At 43.9% G+C, this 19,987-nt stretch overlaps 1 protein-coding gene across 1 annotated transcript in view; it reads left to right on the forward strand.

Moving 5' to 3' along the window:
- The window catches only part of FAP (fibroblast activation protein alpha), a 194,814-nt gene that overhangs the window by 168,318 nt on the left and 6,509 nt on the right, over window positions 1–19,987 (forward strand). The window contains exons 22-25 of the mRNA XM_073634041.1: window positions 10,752–10,851; window positions 12,743–12,807; window positions 14,352–14,424; window positions 14,696–14,769. Coding sequence (XP_073490142.1) covers window positions 10,752–10,851; window positions 12,743–12,807; window positions 14,352–14,424; window positions 14,696–14,769 — 312 coding nt within the window. The remainder of the gene's footprint in view (window positions 1–10,751; window positions 10,852–12,742; window positions 12,808–14,351; window positions 14,425–14,695; window positions 14,770–19,987) is intronic.

The following is a 19,987-nucleotide window of genomic DNA, read 5'->3' on the forward strand; positions in this document are numbered from 1 at the left end:
TAACGATTGGTGGTGAATTTAGCTAGAGTGGTCTTTTTAGCCTATGTGAGCCCCTAAAAGGAATACATAGGGGCCACAGTAGTGGTGTTGAGATCAGCCGGAGGAACCCCTGAGCAAGACCAGGGACCAGGAAATCGACACTCACAGAAGTTTTGGCTTTTTTAATAACTTAAGGACCTAGCCCCTTTTTGAGATGTGGTGTTTACAAGTTAAAATCAGTTTTGTTTGCTAGAAAATTACTTAGAACCCCCAAACATTATATTTTTTATTTTTCAGACACCCTAGAGAATAAATGGTGGTTGTTGCAATACTTTGTCACACCTTATTTGTGCAGCGGTCTTACAAGCGCAATTTAGTGGTAAAAATACATTTTTGAATGAAAAAATAAGACAACAGTAAAGTTAGCCCAATTTCTTTTTATATTATGGAAGATAATGTTACGCCGAGTAAATTGATACCCAACATGTCATGCTTCAAAATTGCGGCCGCTTGTGGAATGGTAATAAACTTTGACCCTTAAAAATCTCCAAAGGAGACATTTAAAAATGTCTACAGGTTACCAATTTTGAGTTACAGAGGAGGTCTTGCTATAATTATTGCTCCCGCTCTAACAATTGCGGCGATACCTCACATGTGTGGTTTGAACACCGTTTTCAAATGCATGCGTGACTTAAGTATGCTTTCGCTTCTGCGTGCGAGCTCGGCGGGACGGGGCGCTTTAAAAAAAAAAAAATTATTATTTATTTTATTTTTTAATTTTACACTGTCTATTTAAAAAAAAAATTGGGCCCCTTTTTTCCTATTACAAGGAAGGTAAACATCCCTTGTAATAGAAAAAAGCATGACAGGACCTCTTTAACCTCCCTGGCGGTATGATTATTTCGGATTTTAGGTACTGAAAGCGGTACAATTATTTTGCATGGAAATTTGGCATTTTATATTGTAGGTCTGTAAATCTTAACAATAACACACTTAAATCTGTCCAAACCAGAGTCTAGTAGATATCCCGGGTATGATAAAGTTTGAAACACAAAAACATAAATTATAATATAATAAATAAAAATAAATAATTAAAAAAAATTTAAAAAAATAGTAATAAAATAAATTTCCCCACAATTCACTATCGCTCAATTCTGCAAGTGTTCTAATTTACTATCGCTGTTTTCTAGCTGGTCTAAAGCCACTTTTGACGTAAAGGGACACTTTTTGGTTGCTATGGACAATCTCCAGTTTCCAGGCAGAAAGAACAGTGTATATCATGTAAAACTGCATGCAGGGCATGGGCCAGAGCACTGGGGACAAAAGGGATGTGAAATCATTTCATACAGTACTGTAATCTGTAAGATTACAGTACTGTATGTGTTATGATTTTGACAGTTTTTTGAATTTGCCGCCAGGCTCCGCCCCCGTGCGTCGCGCCGCTCGCAGGGAACTGAGCCTGGCACGGAGAGGCTTCGGAGGAGGACGGAGCCCTCGGACACTGCGGGGGACATCGCAGGATCCCGGGGACAATGTAAGTAACGCCGCCCCAGGATCCTGCAATGCGATCCCGAGTGTGGCTCGGGGTTACCGCTAATGGTACTGAATTTTAACCCCGAGCCACACTCGGGAAAACCGCCAGGGAGGCTACTGTGATATCTGGGGTCAAAAAGACCTCAGATCTCACATTTACACTTAAATGCAATTAAAGTCTTTTTTTTTTTTTTTTTTTTTTTTTTAATAAAAAAAAATTCCCCTCTAAGACCACTGGGTGGAAGTAACGTTTGACGTCGCTTCCGTCATCCAATGTTATGGAGCAGAGCGGGGGCCATCTTTCCCTCACTCGGCTCCATGTCTCAGAGGGGAGAGACCCCCGATCGTCTCCGCCCCTACCGACGCCTCCCGTCAGAGACCGCAACCCTCCCGTCACCGATAAAAGTAATCTTGCAGGAAAAAAACGCTGCAGAGACCACTTTTATCTGAGAGTGGACCGCCGCTGTTTAAAAAGATACTGGGGTTATGGCAGCTATCTGCCATAGCCCCGGTATTTAACGTCAAACAGCCGATGTACAATGATGGCGGGCGGTTCGTAAGTGGTTAAGAAACTTTAGCGGAAGATGTCTCCTATATGGAGTGGCCCTTAGAGGTGCACAAGAGACTTACATACATGCATACATACAGTACAGCTTCAAATTACAATTTTAATTTAGTGACAATTTAATTTTAGTCGCCCTTTATATGCGTGTCAGCACAAGTCTGACCATTGGAGGACAGACAGGCTGTTCCCCCAGCATAGCCAGAAAACTGACTATGCTGGGATAGTTGTTCTCTCATGCATAGTGTGGATATTTAGAAACAGAAAAGCAGAGGGACTGGCAGGATCACCAGGAATTTCACTGGTGAAATTCAAAGAGAAGGGAAGAAATACAAAGAGAACAGGATACTTTTTAACACAAGTACATGGTACAGCAAACAGATACCAGGAATGTGAAATGTTGGGTTGACATATTCTTTAAGATTTGCATTTAGCACTTTCAGACTGGAGCCGAAGGGTGCTATGTAGGTTAAATGAAAGCTGCATGCAAAATGTTTAGAAAATGCTCATGTTCTTCAGACTAGCTAGTACAAGCAAGGAGTAAACAGTCTCATTGTGTTTAAAGCCTTACAGTCATGGGAGCCCCAAATATTGATTTCTTCCTCAGATAAAGAGTTGTTCTAAATTGCATGGAACTATATTGGTGTTTCTCAACCTTTTTTCAGTCAAGGCACCCTTTGAAACTTTTGCAAACTGGTAACGATTAGTATTCCAATGTTTCTCTTCTCGTTAATTATTTTTCCCATCACTCCGCTAATGTGATCCCAGTACTGACAGGGAGGGCAGGGGAGGGTCAAAAAAGGATGCAGTGCAGGTGACCGACAACCTCCTTATCAACTGATGATGGAATTGGTTGTTAGGATGCCAGCGACTAGAACAGTGGTTCTCAACCTTTCTAGTGCCGTGACCCCTTGATAAAATTTCCCAAGTTGTGGGGACCCCTAACAGTAAAATTATTTTCGTTGGTCGCGTTTGCTGGCACAGTGGCGGCGTTTGCTGGCACAGTGGCGACAATTGATGGGCACAGTGGCTGCGTTTGGCACAGTGGCAACAATTAAAGGGCACAGTGGCTGCGTTTGCTGGCACAGGTGGCGACGTTTGCTGGCACAGTGGCGACAATTTATGGGCACAGTGGTTGCGTTTGGCACAGTGGCAACAATTAAAGGGCACAGTGGCTGCGTTTGATGGCACAGTGGCTGCGTTTGATGGCACAGTGGCTGCGTTTGATGGCACAGTGGTGACAATTGACGAGCACAGTGGCTGCATTTGATGGCACAGTGGCGGCGTTTGCTGGCACAGTGGTGACAATTGATGGGCACAATGGCTGCATTTGATGGCACAGTGGCGGTGTTGCTGGCAGTGGTGACAATTGATGGGCACAATGGCTGCATTTGATGGCACAGTGGCGGTGTTGCTGGCAGTGGTGACAATTGATGGGCACAGTGGCTGTGTTTGATGGCACAGTGGCGACAATTGATGGGCACAGTGGCTGCACAGCGGCAACGTTTGCTGGCACAGTGGCGACAATTGATGGGCACAGTGGCTGCGTTTGGCACAGTGGCAACAATTAAAGGGCACAGTTCCTGCGTTTAATGGCACAGTGGCGACAATTGATGAGCACAGTGGCTGCATTTGATGGCACAGTGGCGGCGTTTGCTGGCAGAGTGGCGACAATTGATGGGCCCAGTGGCGACAATTGATGGGCACAGTGGCTGCACAGTGGCGACGTTTGCTGGCACAGTAGCGACAATTGATGGGCACAGTGGCGGTGTTTGCTGGCACAGTGGCGACAATTGATGGGCACAGTGGCTGCGTTTGCTGGCACAGTGGCTGCATTTGATGAGTACAGTGGCTGCATTTGATGGCACAGTGGCTGCATTTGATGAGTACAGTGGCTGCATTTGATGAGTACAGTGGCTGCATTTGATGGCACAGTGGCGGCGTTTGCTGGCACAGTGGCGACAATTGATGGGCACAGTGGCGACAATTGATGGGCACAGTGGCTGCACAGTGGCGATGTTTGCTGGCACAGTGGCGACAATTGATGGCACAGTGGCGACAATGGGCACAGTGGCTGCACAGTGGCGACATTTGCTGGCACAGTGGCGACAATTGATGGCACAGTGGCGACAATGGGCACAGTGGCTGCACAGTGGCGACATTTGCTGGCACAGTGGCGACAATTGATGGGCACAGTGGCTGTGTTTGGCACAGTGGCAACAATTAAAGGGCACAGTGGCTGCGTTTGATGGCACAGTGGCGACAATTGATGGGCACAGTGGCCGCATTTAAAGGCACAGTTGCAGCGTTTTAATGGGGGTTTTTATTTTCAGATTTTTTCAGTTTGTTTGCGCCCCCACCACTTATTTATATATAAACGTCCCGGTTGGTTCCTCAAAAGTGGTTATTCCTTGCCAGTGCTAGATACACAAAGTGTATAGCACCCAAACATGTATCTAGCACTGGCACGGAATAAACACTTTTGAGGAACCAACTGGGACATTATATATATATATATATATATATATATATATATATATATATATATATATATATATATATATATATATATATATATATATATATATATATATATATATATATATATATGTTAAGTAACATAATGAAAAAAATGTTATCTTGTCAGCTTCTCCTGTGTGTCTGACTTACCAGATGTCACAGTGACACAGGTGTTCTTCTTCAGGTGTGTCGTTGCCTCCCTCTTGGTACACTCATCCACAGCAAGCGGACTTCGGTGGGTGTAACAAGATGTCCGCTTGCCGACTTCTAAGTCTAAGCATTACTGTGGACGAGAGTACCAAGATGGCGGCGACGGAACGTCACTTCCGTGCAGTCTCTCCTGTGCAGGAAGTGACATCTCGCTGGCCGAGACGGACGGACTCCGGCAGTAACTTCGGGTCCGTCTCGGCCAGCATCTCAGGCAGCATCTCGGCCAGCATCCGCGACCCCCTGGAGAATCGGCAATCGACCCCCCAGGGGGTCGCGACCCCCAGGTTGAGAACCGATGGACTAGAAGGTCGTAATGGTGTACAATGAAAACCCGTAGCTTTGTGTAACTATAACGCAGGCTTCATCCACTTGCCAGTTTGTATACAGTTTTTGGGTAATTTTTAGGCATTTTGCCAAAGCACCCCTGAGGAGACCTCGAGGCACCCTGGTGGACAAAGGCTGGACTATATTATGCATAGTTGCCAACATTGTAAAAAAAAAATGTGGGACACTTTTGTGGCTGTAGGCGGAGCTGTCCAATAATTAGGGGGCGGGGCATTCACCAGCAGGCGTGGCCTATCAAAAACAGACAAGTGCGGCGCGCGAAGCGCGCCGCGCCGAAAAATGGGCGTGGTTTAAGCGAAATTGTGGGCGTGGCTTAAATGGGCGTGGCTCTAGAGGGTGTGGTTAGAGTCTGAAATGAATGAGGGATGGAGAGGGGGGGAGAGGGGGAGAGAGAGGGAAATGACGGGACAGCAGCCCCAGATCCTACACAATAAAAATATGTGTATTCTAGAAAGTTTAACAATCAGCAGATAAAGATACTCCAAACACCTGGTGTTAATGCTTCAATCATCCCGGCACCATGGTTGTTATGGTGTCAGGATGATTGAAGCGCATTATTTCTATTATTACATTGTAATATAAAATGAAATCATTCAACTCACCATAATGCAGAATCAGTGGGATCCCTGAGCGTGTCACCTGCCACGTCGCCTGCCACCAGCCGTCCGTCCTTGCTTCAGATGTCCGAGCAGAGTCCGTCCTTGCATCAGGTGCCCCCAGCGGAGCCCCCCTCACACCAGGAGTCCCCGGCGGAGCCCCCCTCACATCAGAAGTCCCCAGCGGAGCTCCCCTCACATCAAGAGTCCCCAGCGGAGCTCCCCTCACATCAGGAGTCCCCGGCGGAGCTCCCCTCACATCAGGAGTCCCCGGCGGAGCTCCCCTCACATCAGGAGTCCCCGGCGGAGCTCCCCTCACATCAGGAGTCCCCGGCGGAGCTCCCCTCACATCAGGAGTCCCCGGCGGAGCTCCCCTCACATCAGGTGTCCCCGGCGGAGCTCCCCTCACATCAGGTGTCCCCGGCGGAGCCCCCCCTCACATCAGGTGTCCCCGGCGGAGCCCCCCCTCACATCAGGAGTCCCCGGCGGAGCCCCCCCTCACATCAGGTGTCCCCGGCGGAGCCCCCCCTCACACCAGGAGTCCCCAGCGGAGCCCCCCTCACATCAGAAGTCCCCAGCGGAGCCCCCCCTCACATCAGGAGTCCCCGGCGGAGCCCCCCCTCACATCAGGTGTCCCCAGTGCCCCCCCCACTCACATCAGGTGTCCCCAGTGCCCCCCCACTCACATCAGGTGTCCCCAGTGCCCCCCCCCTCACATCAGGTGTCCCCCCCTCACATCAGGTGTCCCCAGTGCCCCCCCCACTCACATCAGGTGTCCCCCCCTCACATCAGGTGTCCCCAGTGCCCCCCCCACTCACATCAGGTGTCCCCCCCTCACATCAGGTGTCCCCCACTCACATCAGGTGTCCCCCACTCACATCAGGTGTCCCCAGTGCCCCCCCCACTCACATCAGGTGTCCCCAGTGCCCCCCCCCACTCACATCAGGTGTCCCCCCCTCACATCAGGTGTCCCCAGTGCCCTCCCCCCCTCACATCAGGTGTCCCCAGTGCCCCCCCACTCACATCAGGTGTCCCCAGTGCCCCCCCCTCACATCAGGTGTCCCCCCCTCACATCAGGTGTCCCCAGTGCCCCCCCCACTCACATCAGGTGTCCCCAATGCCCCCCCCCACTCACATCAGGTGTCCCCTGTGCCCCCCCCCACTCACATCGTGTCCCACAGCGGTGCGCGCGCTCACCCCCCACCTAGAACCCCCGCCCCTTTCCATAACAGACTGGCAGCGGGGCGGGGGGTAGGCGGGGCGAGGCGGAGCGGGGCGGGCCGAGGCGGGGCGGGCCGAGGCGAGGCGGAGCGGAGCGGGCCGAGGCGGGGCGGGCCGAGGCAGGCCGAGGCGGAGCGGGGCAGGGGGTGGGCGGCGACGCAGAAGCCTCGTCTAGCCCCCCCCCCCAGCCGTCTTCCTGAACTCCAACAAAATGGCGGCCGGCGGAGACAATGTCTCCGCCGGCCGCCGACCTCTAGCGGCGGCGGCGGCGGCGGCGGTTTCAAAAACCGGAACCGAATTTTTCGGGACATTTCCCGGGACGCCACAAATCCGGGAATGAAGTCCAAGTCCCGGGAATGTCCCGGGAAATTCGGGACAGTTGGCAGCTATGTATTATGTGGTGCATTTATATAAAACCTCTCATTGCGTAGTTCCTCATTATCAGCTCTACTCTCCTGATGCGAAAAGTTAAACCTGTCAGAAAGTTGAGTGAGCTTCAAATGTTCCACATTTCCAGCCCCGTTGAATCAATCGTGTTCCTCTGTATGTATATTTCAATCATTTTCTGTTGCTAAATCAGTTCATCTGTATAACTACAATATCAAATCATCCCTTTATTTGTGCTATTTCCTTTCTTTTATCTGGGTCCAGATAGAACATTTTTGACAAAAAATATTAAGTGAGGACCACATTCCTACAGCATATAAAGCCTCTATTGCCCTTGATCAAAGTCCAGTAATTTATTGCCATGCACTATATGGCCAGCTGTAAACCAAGTAAAACATTGTTAATCTCTGCTGCATTAATTCTCTAGAGGCCTTTGGCACTTGTTTGGCTGCCCTGAATTCAAGACTGGCTTTGAGTTTTATGTAAAAGTGAATTTACTGAGGTTGTCTTTAGAGAAACCACTTTTTTCAGAACACCAAAATCACTAAGGCACAGCGGGGTTGATTTACAAAAACTAGAGTGCGAAATCTGGTGGAGCTAGGGATGGTAGCCAATCGGCTCCTACCTTCAGCTTGTTCAATTAAGCTTTGACAAAAAACCTGGAAGCTGATTGGTTTCTATGCAGAAATGCACCAGATTTTGTACGCTCCAGTTTTAGTAAATACACCCCACAGCTTGCTGGATTCTTGTCATGGATATGCAGCTTCACTAATAAGACAGCTGAGTATTTTCTTCATTTGTCAGTCTCTGAATTAAAGTGAAACTTCACTCTTTCAATCAGCATTGACTATTTTTAATTCTTATGCTGCTAGCATTGGTAAATAGTTAGGAAAGTAATTCATATTTATTTGTTTAAAACTTTTTTTTTTTTTTAATTTCTTCAGTTGCTTCCTGGTTTCCAGGCCTAGGCAAATGATGTCATACGGTGTGGGGAAGTGTAGCACTAGAAAATATTTAGATAGTCTATAGGACTATTTGGTACAATTCTGCTAGTGATATTACAACCAGTGAATTAAATCTATGAAAACGTGATACCATGTATAAAATACATATAATGAAATAAACATAAATATTGGTCTTGATTATATAAACTTAGTCCATATAAAAGGTGACACAAAAATAAAAATTGTGAAAGTGTTGATAGAAGATCCACCACCGCTCCTAGTAAAGGCTTACCAGAGAGATTAGACACAGATGGGCATATACCCACTGGGTCAATCAAGCTTGTAAAGTGGGGATCCTTGGTGACAGCTACCGCAGAGGACACAATTCCAGGTGGCCCGGGTGCTTGTAATGATGCGTTTTTAAAGGCAGGTCCAATCAGACATCTCCTCTGCTGCCACTTCCAGCAATGTCTCCTCTCTACTTCCTCAAGAGGAGACATTGCTGGAAGTGGCAGCAGAGGAGATGTCTGATTGGACCTACCAAGGATCACCAAGGATCCCTACTTTACAAGCTTGATTGACCCAGTGGGTATATGCCCATCTGTGTCTAATCTCTCTGGTAAGCCTTTACTAGGAGCGGTGGTGGATCTTCTATCAACACTTTCACAATTTTTATTTTTATGTCACCTTTTATATGGACTAAGTTTATATAATCCAAGACCAATATTTATGTTTATTTCATTATATGTATTTTATACATGGTATCACGTTTTCATAGATTTAGTTCACTGATTGTAATATCACTAGCAGAATTGTACCAAATAGTCCTATAGACTATCAAATATTTTCTAGCGCTGCACTTCCCCACACTCTATGTTCTTTGCAAGATTTGATTACTTGTTGTTTCAGCTGCTTATATGGTTTAATTTATAGAAGACAGCGTGATATATACACATTCCTTTTTTCAATGATGCCATAAGTCCCAGGCTTTTTCAGGAGGGGATTTCTCAGCTAAGCACACCCTCCTGGTTGCATGCCTGAGCTAAGGACAGATGGATTCCAAAAAGTAAATTCTACCTGAATCATCTGCCCTTACTCAAGATGGCTACATCCAGAAATGCTAGGGGTGTCTTTTAAAGTAATTTCTCAGCAAAATAAAGCATAGAAACATAGAGGGATGAGTGAGTTTGCTTTGAATTTTAGAAATGAATTGCACTTTTGGATTGTGATGCTCAGATGCTGTGTACTTTTGCTTTAAAGTAATTATAGAGTTTTTGGGGCTTTGATAAAGCACAATTCTTGTGCGAAATAGGTAAGCAGCGCCTCCCTTGCTTGTACATGTAGTGCTCCTCATATTCTTCATGGTTTTATGTGAATAAAGGCATATGGATCTCAGTTTGGTGTGCAGCCATCCGGACTTATTTTTCATTAACTATTGAGTTTACTCAAGTTCAAATGCTCCTTGATGAGGTGGATAGGAGGAAGGACTCCCTTTGAATTCCTTGAGTCTCTTCCCTGTTACCGTGTTCCATTCTGGTGACTGTGAATGGTTTCCATACTTGATTTGGCTGTGAGAAAGGTGCTTTGGGAGAAAAAGAACAGTAGGAGAAAGAACAGGAGGATAAAAGGAAGAATGTGTAGAGGTACACATAAACACAGAGCCAGATCTCCATCACTAGAGCTTGTAGACAACTAAAATCTCTTTTACACAAAACATTTACTTGTTTTCCCGGTCATGACTTGGCTTACAATATTGGGATATAATAACCTTATGTGGGTTAACTATTCCCACTGATGATATGAAATAAGTGAACAATAATAAGCACATATATAAGGAACACAATCTCTTTGCCTCTACCACTCTGCCTAATCAAAAATCGAACCCTGATTAGACATAAAATGACAGTTGCCCATTCTAGACAGATCAGTTAATGATTCAGTCTCTATAAGGTACCAAAAGACACCCACCATCAGCCAAAGGGTCTTGAGGGAAATAGCTTGAGGTGATTGTAGACATATTAGTGCACTTGCTACAGAAACAATAGAGTATTGTCCGTGATACTTTTTTTTATTTGTACCAACATACAATTTTTCAGGACAAGCTTTCAGGGTATGTCCCCTTCTTACTGATTGGCCTTGAAGAAGGGACATACCCCAAAAGTTTGTCCTGAAAAAGGGAAATGGCAAATTGAAAGGTAAGAAGACCTTGCCTAGTCACTGTTGTTTTTCCTGTGATGAGGTGGAGATGCTGGAGATGTCTGCAGTGCGCTTCCTCTGCATCTTCCTGTAGGCTACACATTATTGGTTGCAGGGAAAACAGACAAAGATAGCATCCCTGGTTGACCACTAGGCAAACACAATCACATTATGTTCAGCTCGTGTTCATCTTCTGGGTATACAGTGTTATTTTATATCTAAAAATATATGCGTTGTAATCCTTTTACTGTTTTCCAGTCTTATGGCGGTTATGTAACATCTATGGTTCTTGGTCAAGGGACAGGCCTTTTTAAATGTGGAATTGCGGTAGCTCCTGTTTCCAACTGGGAATATTATGGTATGTTATTTTGAACACATTTGTATCTACATTTTACACATTTATCTAATTCAGTATTAAAAGCCTAACTATATCAAGTATTTTTCTGATTAGTTTTTGATAGAGCAGAGAAGAGTTAGAAATTAGAACCTGATACAAATTTCGTCAGTGACCCCATGATGATATTTTCTTCACTTATTCCTATACAAGAAATGTAATTATTTATTGTTATTGCACAAGCAGCAATAACATTATTGTCAGAAGTTCTAATACTTCGCCACTCTTGCTAAAATTTGATTTGTCTGTGTCCTCTTTAGAGAGATTTCCCATACCTTCCTGTCCTGTGCATACAATTTCCCTAACAAAGACGCAAATGGCAAAAAGAACCTTACAGGGTTTACTCTCTGTAAACTTAAATAAATAGTTTTGGCCAGTATGTCAATTGCATGGTTAGTCCTTTAGTGAGTGTATTTGGTTTACAGCATCCAGATGTCTGTTCTAACACATGTCACATAATAGGAATCCCGAACCAATTTTACAAGATCCATATGTGTTTCTTTCTTCCATGCTGCTTGCGTCAACCTTTACGCATTTTTGTCTGAACAGCTACTTAAAGATGTCCATGTGACCAAATAATGTAACCCAAATGCAGTTTGCAGAGACAACAACCATTGCCCTAACTGTTATAGAAAAACACTCTATTGGAAAATGTAAAAAAACAGACATGTATCTAACCATAGTCCTTAGGAAGTTAAAGCTGTGAAGATCTAAAGTAGCAACAACAAAAACATAAACCAAAAGTTACTTTTTACTGTGTATCAGTCAAGATGATGTAATGGTGGGTTTAACACAGACACAGCATTAATGTGTATGCACGGTATGAGCAAAAAAAACATATGCACTACAATGCTTCAATACATGCGCATTTCCCCATGTTGTATTTCTTTAAGCTCCTGCTTATCACATAATGCATATACAGTATGCAATGGATAGAAAGATGGACTTTAAAGCGGAACATTTTTAATCCCTTACGCTGCTAGCTTTAGTAAATAGATAGGAAATTATATGATACTATATTTACTTTAAAAAAATTTTTTTTTTTTTTACAATCCTTTCGTAACTTCCTGGTTTCTTGCCTAGGCAAATTATGTCATACATTCCAGGAGTCTTCAGTAGGGTCAACAACTGGGTTACTTTTTACATAACGCAGGAGTCTTCAGGAGGGGAGGAGAGGAGAAGGGGTTTTCTCAGCTAAGCGCACTCTCCTGCATGCATGCTTGAGCTAAGGGCAGATGGATTCCAGGAAATAAATGCTATATGAATCATTTGCCCACAGCCATAAATGCTAGGGGGTTGTGTTCCTGTTGGCAGGAGGTTGTCACTCACAGTAACCTCACAGCACACTGAATGAGCTGTCACCAACATTTCTTGGTCAAGGTTTCTGATCAGGAGCCAGTGGGATGGGCTCCCGATCATGTGACCATTGTGAGAGCCAATCACAGCGGTCACATGATACAGAACCCCCATTTAGGGGTTCCTGAGTGTGAGTTTTTAAGGGGTAAAAATACTGCAAACACTGAAAAATACCTGTTGATTTGGGGAGAAAATTCAGGGAGAACTCAGACAGGGCTGACAACAATGTCTGGGATTTCTATTGGGGAAAAGGCACTTTGATATCAGCTCAAACAGGAAGTTAGGAGCACACTGGATTTAGGCGATTTTAAATAGACAAAAATGTGTGCATATATTGCAGAGATGTACTGCATACATTTTTAATGTTGCCCAAGCACTTACATTTTTCTGAATGTCTGGTTTTAGTCAGCCCACTGCATTAGGTATTTTGTCATTTGTGGTATAAAACATATAATCTTGTTTAATGTTTTTTTCATTAATTGCTTATTTATTTTTGCAGCATCTTTTTATACAGAGAAGTACATGGGCCTTCCAACAAAATCTGACAACCTCGAAAATTATAAGGTAAATTGCATATCTAATGGAACACCTCATATGTTTTTGCATAAGGAGACTTGAACCATTATCATTTTTTCATTGCTGTCTGCTGGCCCTGCCGACAAGTGATGACTATTTATTTATTAGAGGTACTTCTATAGTACTAACAGTTTACACAGCACTTTACATATATATTGCATATTCACATTAGTCCCTCCCCTGAAGGAGCTTACAATCTAAGGTCACATAAGCTCTTTTGGCACCTTTGTCATGCAAAGGGCAGCCTATTCAAGTGGATGGGCTGCCCTATTGATGCCCGGAAATGTGCAAAAAAAGTGAATAAAAAAAGGCAAGTGGGAACAAGCCATTACTGCTATGCGAAGTGTAAATGAGGCTTTAGGGTTTTTTGGGTTTCTTTTTGTTGCTATCCGTGCCCCATTCGGAGAGAGATATCTCTTTACTTGCTATTTTGTGGACACATCAAGCAGTTAAGATATCTCTGCAAAGAGAAGGAAATCCTTGACACTTGTCACTACAAGTGTCCCTATTGGAAGGCATTCTCTATATAAATGTTCTACTGATAGCTCAAAATGTAGTTTTTTCCCCCTCACTTTTAGCTCCAGGGACAATGGTCACTAGGACAAATAGAGATAGTGAATTTCACACAGACAGCATAAAAACCTAAAAGGGTTGATAACCCTTCCGTACTCTGTTGAAAAGTTTGTAACTGTGGGGAATGAGCTGATGGAAGTGGTAAAAGATTAGTTAGAGAAGTGATAGGCTTTCCTGAAAAGATGAGTTTTCAGGGATCGCCTGAAGGTAGCAAGAGTAGGGGATAGCCGGACAGGTGGAGGTAGCGAGTTCCAGAGGATGGGAGAGGCTCTGGAGAAATCCTGGAGACGCGCATGAGAGGAGGAAACGAGAGAGCTTGAGAGTAGGAGGCCTTGAGAAGAGCGGAGAGGAAGATTTGGGTGATATCTGGAGACAAGATTAGTGATGTAGCTCGGGGCAGAGTTGTGAATGGCTTTGTATGTTGTGGTTAGTATTTTGAATTGAATTCCCTGGGTGATTGGGAGCCAGTGTAGGGATTGGAGGAGAGGGTTGGCAGACACTGAGCGGTTGGTAAGGTGGATAAGTCTGGCAGCAGCATTCATGATAGACTGAAGAGGGGATAGCCTATGGAGGGGCAGGCCAATGAGAAGGGAGTTACAATAGTCAAGGCGAGAGATAACAAGGGAGTGAATGAGGAGCTTGGTGGTTTCATTTGTTAAAAAGGGGCGAATTTTAGAGATGTTACGGAGGTGAATTCTACAAACAAAAGCCCACATTTTATTTAGCTTTGAAATGTAGTTGTAGTCAGTAACTGTGTGTTGAAATTGGATAAGTGACCTAGACAAAGAAACCGTCTGCAGTGTTCTCATCTGCAGTTTCCAGAAAGCAGTAGAGCGTAGACAACATGGAAGCAATATAGGCTTGCACAACAGCCAATGCCATCACCAAAGATAAGCTATTTTTGTATTATCCTTGTATCAGGAAATTCATCTAGTGAATCACCTCTTCTTCCTTTTCAGAATTCAACTGTGATGTCCCGAATAGAGAATTTCAGGAAAGTAGATTACCTGCTCATTCATGGCACAGCAGATGGTAGGTCATATCATAGACCATTATAGTGCAAACATCCAGTTCTAACATGAGTAGAAGTCTGTTTGATCAGCAATAAGCACACTACTTAGTTTGTGATAGAGCTCAGCACATAAAAGTGTTTGTATTACAGAGATGCTCAAGCTATTATTTTTATCAATAGGAAGTGAAAGCTATCATTTCTAGTTAATGCATAATGGCTGGATTGTCAAATATTGAACTAGATTCCACAGATACACTCATCGTTCTTATGTGTATATGTGTTTTATCATAGATAACGTACATTTTCAACAATCCGCTCAAATTTCAAAAGCTCTGGTGGATGCCCAGGTGGAATTTGAAGCAATGGTAAAGACAAATTTTTAATGCAATATATTAAGTCTAAATATGGACTGTATATACAGTAAATATATATTTATATATGTGTACAGTTAATGTTTTTACCTGATCACCCTTGAAAATCTCAGAGCACCTGAAAGAAAGGCTTATTTAAAAGGGGTGTCTGTACTTTTTTATTTTAACAGGTATTAAAAAAATTGCAGCAACAGAAAATGTGCAACATACAACATTTTACAGTGCTGTGACCTGAAAAAAAATTGTAGTGGAGCTCTAAACGGAAGGACTCTCTCCCCCCGGTCCTCAGCTGTGGATGTGGCGGTGTCCAAACAAACTCATCCATTGGTAGTGATATGCAGCATCCAGAACACCACTCTTCCAACCTGACCGGTGTATTTTTGTTAGGCGGCCACAGCCAGCACTACTCCACTAACCACACCACCTGATGTGTTTCACTCTGCCCACAGGCTTAGTCATAGGGCGGAGTAAAACCTGTCAGAGGGCGTGGTTAGTGGAGTAGTGCTGTCTGAAGCCACCTTGCATCTTACACCGGTCGGGTCGGGAGAGTGGCATCCTGGATGCATATCATCATCATTGTATAATGACCAAAGGGGCTGATGGACAGTACGATTTAGAGTCCAAATGGGGTCAGCAGCACAAGGTTAACCTAAATTATGCACAGTAATGTATGAAGTGGCAACCAATGTCTATGAATCAGCTGTGGACCATACAAGAACAGGTAGAAACAAGTAGTAAGGAAATAACACATCAGTGCCTGAGAGTTAAAGTGGATATAAACCCACACATATACCCAATGAGGTGAACAGACTCAGATGATACACAGTGATGAAACAAATCTCCCTATAAATTTTACATGCATATCTACTGTCTTTAGCTTTATATACTCTTTAGAAAGTTCAGATCGTGTTAGAGATTTTTTCTTCCTGCTCAGCACTGGAAGTGAAGTCTGGGCACACAGCCAAGGCAGCTGATTTGATTGGAGGAAAGGCACACACCCCTACTTCACCTATGCAGGTACTCTCAGAGCTGTTCTGTGAATAGTTTAGCTCTCGGCTAATCTATTTATAGCAACCTCCCCGACACAAAATTCAGCCTGATTTTAACTCAGTTGTCGGAGAACTTGCCACAAGTTATCATGCTGATAACAGAAGAACGGAGCAGGAAAAAGCCACGGGACTTAGTACTTTGAAGAGAGATCAGAAAACACTGCAGATATATGTGTCCAGCTCAAATTTCATGAATGGAGTTTACATCCACTTTAAAGAAAAGAAGGAAGATATGTATGAGAAGGAGGGAAAGAGGGGTGGGTAAAAATCCGGAAAAGGGAGAGGGTATGAAGGGGAGGAAGGGAAGAGGAGGGAGTGGGTAGGAACTAAGGGAGAAAGGACCAAAGGACAACACAATGGGGAAACGGCTCAGTCAAGTACAGCATTATTCACACCCCATGAGTCAATCCAAGTTGACTAAATTTTGTTTTGGGGGCAATTGCGGTTTTCATATGTTAATATGTAAATGGGAAAAACATTGTTGATGGCAGAATTCCAGGAAGTTATAGTAGAAGGTAGGGGAGACTTCCTTTTGATAACAATTTCCTTATGAGCATAAAGGACAAACAATTTCACATAGCGGCTCAGTTCTGCACCATCCAGGACACCCAGGAGCAATATCAGATCACAGGTAACATTAATAACCTTAAATATAGCTTCCCAAAAGGAACAAATCTTGGGGCAGGTCCAAACCACATGAAAGAAACTGCCTTTGGTGAGCTGACATCTAGTACATAAGGGATCAGCTGTAGGGTAGATGGCGGCTAGGTGGTGAGGGGGTCTAGTATGCCCTATGAAGGAATTTTATTTGTATAAACCTGTCTTTGGCAGAAACCATATTAGTAGTGTGATGGTATATACAGTCATCTTTTGACAAGTCCGGCAGATCAGCCTGCCACTTCTTATAAAGTCTGGTCGGTTTGACCGTATATGCGGAGGAGAGTCTAAGATAAATAGAGTGCAAGGGTTTCCACATCACCCTTGAAGTACCGGTAAGTTACCTCTCCAGTGGGTCGGATTCAAGGGCGATATAGGCAGGGAATAGGAGAAAATCAGGCAAGCTGTGAGTAGAACAGAATTTTCATAGTTCCTTCATCACCAGTTAATACATATTTTGTGAAATTACGAGAGGGCATGTGCATACAGATTTAGGTAATAAAGCAGCATTGCAGCTATCCTGCCATAATTCTTGTTGTGGAGAGAATTGCCAGATTAAATGTTGGATTTGTGTAATTGTGATTTGTCTTACTGAGTGACTGAGAAGGGTTCTTTGGACTATGCTACTATTGCCACTATGCTATGATGACACTATACTATAGGATCACTATAAAGAGGGGTGGATTTATTAAAGCAACTAGACTTACACTGTGCAAGTGCTGTTGCTCTCATTTTCCCCAGAGCTTAGTAAATGTGGTAAAGCTTTGCTGATTTCCATTATCCAATCATGAGTGCAAGTGCACAGTCTATTTGTCTTTTGTAAATTAACCCCAATGTTACCTTGCCCATTCAAGGGAAAGTGATAGCCTCTTTGTAAAGGCGCCCCACTCCCAAATGGGCTAAAGCCTGGGTGAAAGGTAGTATATGCCAGTAAAAATGCAATGACGTGACAAAAGTGCGAAAAGCAACCAGTCAAATATCATAAATGTCTATAATGTGTAATGAAGTGATAAGGGACTGAAGTCCATACAAATAAGTGCAGTAAAAGTCTTTCGGAGGGAGAAGTGCTGTAAACTCTGGAAGGTGAATTGACACTCAAATGGAAGGCGATCACAGGTAACAAGCCACACAAATCTTCAAAAGAAAGAGGTTGGGTACCTTTTCCGGATCCGTAGGACATATCTGCCGTATAGCAGTACATCTATTAGGCATGAGGGGGTAGTCTCCCGTGATGTCCACCCGGGTGGTGTCCTGTAGATCTCGGTCTCCGATGTGGGGTAGTTGTCCTGGATGGAAGCTGAGCCGCTAGTGTACACATTCTCCAGTTCCGGAACAGACAGAGCGGGAAGAACTAATTGGAAGTGGAACCATGGGGGAAAAAAGAAAGGGGACTCCACATGGTGTAGGTCAAAACGAGGGGTTTTAATAGATAAAAACCTTTACAAGATAAAAAGTGATCACAAGCAAATAAAATAAAATGTAGCAATGTGGGAAGCTGATATAGCCATCCCTACGCGTTTCGACTACAGTCTTCAACAGGGGCATGCCCTGATCACGTTATGGTTAACGGATTGGTTTATTTATTTATGGTTTCAACTTTAGTCTTTGGGTTGGATGGATGAGGGCGGGTATGCATCTCACTATTCTGAGTTGCCTTATTCAAACACGCTCCAAACACATATTCACCTATTAGGCATTTTCTACATACTTATTGGTCCAGTAATTAATATTTTTTCTTTTAGAAAAAATTTTCTTTTCTCTTCTAGATGTCCACTTTCATATCACATTTTTTGGGACTACACACATTGTTATTTTTATATATATATTCTTTTACGTCAGGTTTAAGGAGTACAGTCTAATTATCCTACACTACTTCCTTACCACCACTTAGTGCCATATAGGGTAGCGCCATCACCCCACTTTTTCTTATTAACTCTTGTAAGTTCCCTTGGGAACCTATTAGGGGAGTCTGTAACCTATTATCCTAAGCGCGGAATTTACTATATACTTATCAATAAGTGTATATGCTTTTTTTGTTATATTTTATTAATGTGGACAGTCTACAGAAATCTGAACTACTTTTACTAGCACTCTAGAAAATAAACAATAGATTAAAAGAACTTACTGCAAATAAACACAAGATGTTTTCTGGGATTGCCAAGATTTCTAGAAAGCAAACATTAACAAAAGATAGGTGCTTCCTATTCTTCTTCTATTGCTTTTATACACTTATTAAAAGGAAATTGATCATAAAATTACCAGTTAAAGGCAAGGCAAGGAGACCTTACAGGTGTATATAAATTCTATCACTTTTGGGTGGCCTGATTCATTAATCAAGTAAGAGATGTGTAGCTTGTATAAACAGGTTGTATGGATGTTATCATCCTTAGTAAATCAGCTCTTGAATTGAGTTTTTCAAATTAGGTGGGATGGGAGCAGGGTGTCCTTGAAATGGGCATGGCAGATGTCACCCCCAAGGTCACCCCCCCAGACTGGGGAGCTCTCTCAAAGGTCTGACAGCCTAGCTCACCACCTCCAGCTTCCACCCGAACAACTCCTCCCCCACTGAGCTGGCCCTGGGTATTTAAGGAGGCCTGTCCTCTGCCAATCAAGGTTGGGGATTGGTCAGGGCTCCCCAGAACACCCCAGACAGCTCCACCTCCTCTCTCCTCCTTCCTTTCCAGAAAACACTAGAACATTCTGGAAAGAAGTGGGAGGTCTTGGTGATGCTGCGCGTGAATCACCCAGCTCTACTCTGAGTCACTCCCAACCCAGATCAAAACACACCCAGGCTTGGCTGGCAGCCAAGCCTGGAAATTTACCTACTGTCACAAAAACATGCATTATCCTTCCAGCACACTAGAGGGTGCTACATAAGAATGCTTTTTCAGGCCTTCATATAGTAGATTAGTGCAGATTAAAGGAAAAGAAGACGCTTATCAGGTTTAACTCCATCTGCCTGATCACATGACCACTGTAATTGTCTGTCACAGTGGTCATATGATCAGGAGCTCGTCCTACTGGGTTCTTATCATGACTAGAGACAGGGAGCTGTCTTGGGAAGATGGTCTCAGTACTGGGCGTGCACAGTGAGTGTGCTGTCAGCACAGAAATATCTGCCGCCCATGAACACATATGTGGCAAATGGGCATTAAAGTCCACCATATTTGCTGTCACACATATGCGTTACGTGGGTGGCACGATGTTAAAGAAGAAGCTAACAAACAAACTGACATTCAAATACTTCCTCCCCTTTTCTTCCCACAGCCCTTCATGACCTTTATCACAAATGGATGTGTAAACATAATTTTTAGTGTTTTATTACGTATGATCAAGTGAAGGCAAAGCTCCAGTTCCTCTCCCCTTCTGGCACTGCTGTGAGGTGGGAGGAAATATACATTAAATGGACCAAAGGTGCTCAACCATGGAATGGTCTAATAGTTGTGTGTAGCAATATAAATCTTATTGACCCAGCACTGTACTGCAAGCAGTCCACTGGAGAAATG

This window comes from Aquarana catesbeiana, linkage group LG06 (genome assembly GCF_042186555.1).
Source record: "Aquarana catesbeiana isolate 2022-GZ linkage group LG06, ASM4218655v1, whole genome shotgun sequence".
In the NCBI taxonomy this organism is placed as follows: domain Eukaryota; kingdom Metazoa; phylum Chordata; class Amphibia; order Anura; family Ranidae; genus Aquarana; species Aquarana catesbeiana.